Source organism: Egretta garzetta, unplaced genomic scaffold, assembly GCF_000687185.1.
Source record: "Egretta garzetta isolate BGI_Z169 unplaced genomic scaffold, ASM68718v1 scaffold880, whole genome shotgun sequence".
Classification (NCBI taxonomy): Eukaryota; Metazoa; Chordata; class Aves; order Pelecaniformes; family Ardeidae; genus Egretta; species Egretta garzetta.
Genome location: NW_009258289.1, coordinates 11686 through 13539, shown reverse-complemented (window position 1 = coordinate 13539; position 1854 = coordinate 11686). Strand labels below are relative to the sequence as shown.

Below are 1854 nucleotides of genomic sequence, written 5' to 3'. Positions count from 1 at the left end.
ACCCCCCCTCCACTTCCTCTACTACAAGAACAAGGCAGCCGACTACTTCATCCTCATCCTGCAGGTACCCGGGCGCGGGGTGGCATTGCCAAGGTCCCTTGGGTGAACCGTCACCCCGGGGGGGGGGGGGGGGGGCGGGGCCTCATCCAGCCCAGGGCCACGGGACGTGGCTTACACGCCGTCTCTCCCTTGCAGGGCAAGGTGGAGGTGGAGGCCGGCAACGAATGCATGAAGTTTGAAGCGGGAGCTTTCTCCTATTATGGGGTGATGGCCCTCAGCCCCTCGCCCGTATCCGGTAAGCACCCCCCAACCCCCCCGATCGCCTGGGTGCCGGCGTGGGCAGAGCCTTCCCACCCTGATTTAGAGCTGCTGGTGGGAATCGGAGATGCTGGAGGCTCCGAGCCCCCACCAGTGCCCCCCCATGAGCCGTGCTGGGGTGCTGCATGGCCAGCACCTCGCCTGGCACTTGGCAGTTTTTCCTAATGTCTACCCTAAACCTGCCCTGAAGAGCCACTCCAACCGTCTTGTTTCAAAATTGTGGGGTGCTTGCATCTTGTCCCACTCTCCTCCCCTCTGTCAGTCCCCCCAAAATGGGACAGGACCGTGTCTGGCAGCGGGCAGAGGGTCTGTGCCCGAGCCGGAGGCTGTGACACCCTGCTGCCCCAATTTTGGGCTGCCCTCCGGTCGCTGCCAGGCTCTGCGAGCAGCCAGACACCGACCCTCGCTGTTCAGCTCAGCGTCAGGGGGGGTCACCAGCGCCTGTCCACGGGCACCGCAAGGGGCAGAGGTACCCGCAGCCACCCTCTCCTTTGCCCAGAGGCTTCTCTTGACCTTGTCCTCTGCGTGTGTGTTGTGTTGTCCGTCCGTCTCTCTGCCCTAGCCCTCCCAGCCCAGCCCCGGCGCCCATCCACAAAGCGAGGGTCATTGTTTGCCAGGTTGACAGGTAAACGGTGCAGCTGCATGACATGCCAAACCCCGCTGTGACCGCGTTAACCCGCCGTATTGGGCATCCCCACCCCATTAATGCAGCACCGGGTGTTTTGTCCCCCACGCCGGGCTGGCTACTCGCCCTCTCGTCCGCCTCTGGAGGAGGAAAGGCAGCTCCTGCCCCGGTGCAGGCTGCAGCGTTGGGGCTGGGGCTTGGGCAGCGTCGCTGCCCAGCGTCACCCGGCCCTGCTCATGGTGGCATTTAGGTTCCTGCACGCCCCATAACTGCCCCCATGTCCCCCGGCTGCCTTCACGGGGGATTTTAGCAGGGGGATGGCGCCGGCTGGGCAGCCCGGCGTGGTGGCTGGTGAGGAGGTGCCGCTCTCCCCGCTGCTGCATGCGGTGTCACCCCGGCTTTCCGAGCACGTCACCGTGCCCTCCTTGTCCCCGTAACCCCCACCTCGTCCCTAACCCCATGCAGGGTGACTGATCCACCGGTTTGGGGAGTCGCAGTGTCCTTGGGCTGGGACTGTCCCCTCTGCCCTGGCGCCGGGGGACCGGTGGGGCTCCGGACTCCCTGGCCGTGGTCGGTGGCTGTTGGGCAGGCGATGGGCAGGGATCAAATCCGGCGCTGCCCGGCAGAGCTGGGGGACGGCAGCGCTCGGCCACGGGGGGCACGGGGCTGTGCTGGGGTGGATGTGCATCCCGTCACTCCCTGTCGCCCCTGGGCTCTCTGTCCCCAGAGCCTGAGGGACTGGGCTCTCCCTGCCGGGCACATGTTGGCATCACGGGGGGCTCAGCACCTGGTAACCGGCAGGCAGAGCGTGGTGTAGGACCCTCCCCGGAGTAGGGGGTCTGCAATGTGGTTAACCCCGTCCCTCCCGTCCCCACAGAGATCCGCTCCCCGTCCCACGTCAGCAGCCTGAA

At 66.2% G+C, this 1854-nt stretch overlaps 1 protein-coding gene and 1 long non-coding RNA gene across 2 annotated transcripts in view; both read left to right on the top strand.

The window, feature by feature from the left end:
* LOC104124996 (metal transporter CNNM4-like) overlaps nucleotides 1–1854 on the top strand; it is a 3683-nt gene that overhangs the window by 1111 nt on the left and 718 nt on the right. The window contains exons 3-5 of the mRNA XM_009637390.2: nucleotides 65–102; nucleotides 196–295; nucleotides 1671–1773. Of these exons, the coding sequence (XP_009635685.2) occupies nucleotides 65–102; nucleotides 196–295; nucleotides 1671–1773 (241 nt within the window). The remainder of the gene's footprint in view (nucleotides 1–64; nucleotides 103–195; nucleotides 296–1670; nucleotides 1774–1854) is intronic.
* LOC118452132 lies at nucleotides 1–1854 on the top strand. Its single transcript, XR_004841792.1, has 3 exons — nucleotides 1–64; nucleotides 196–295; nucleotides 1821–1854. It is a non-coding gene; the product is annotated as an uncharacterized LOC118452132 (long non-coding RNA).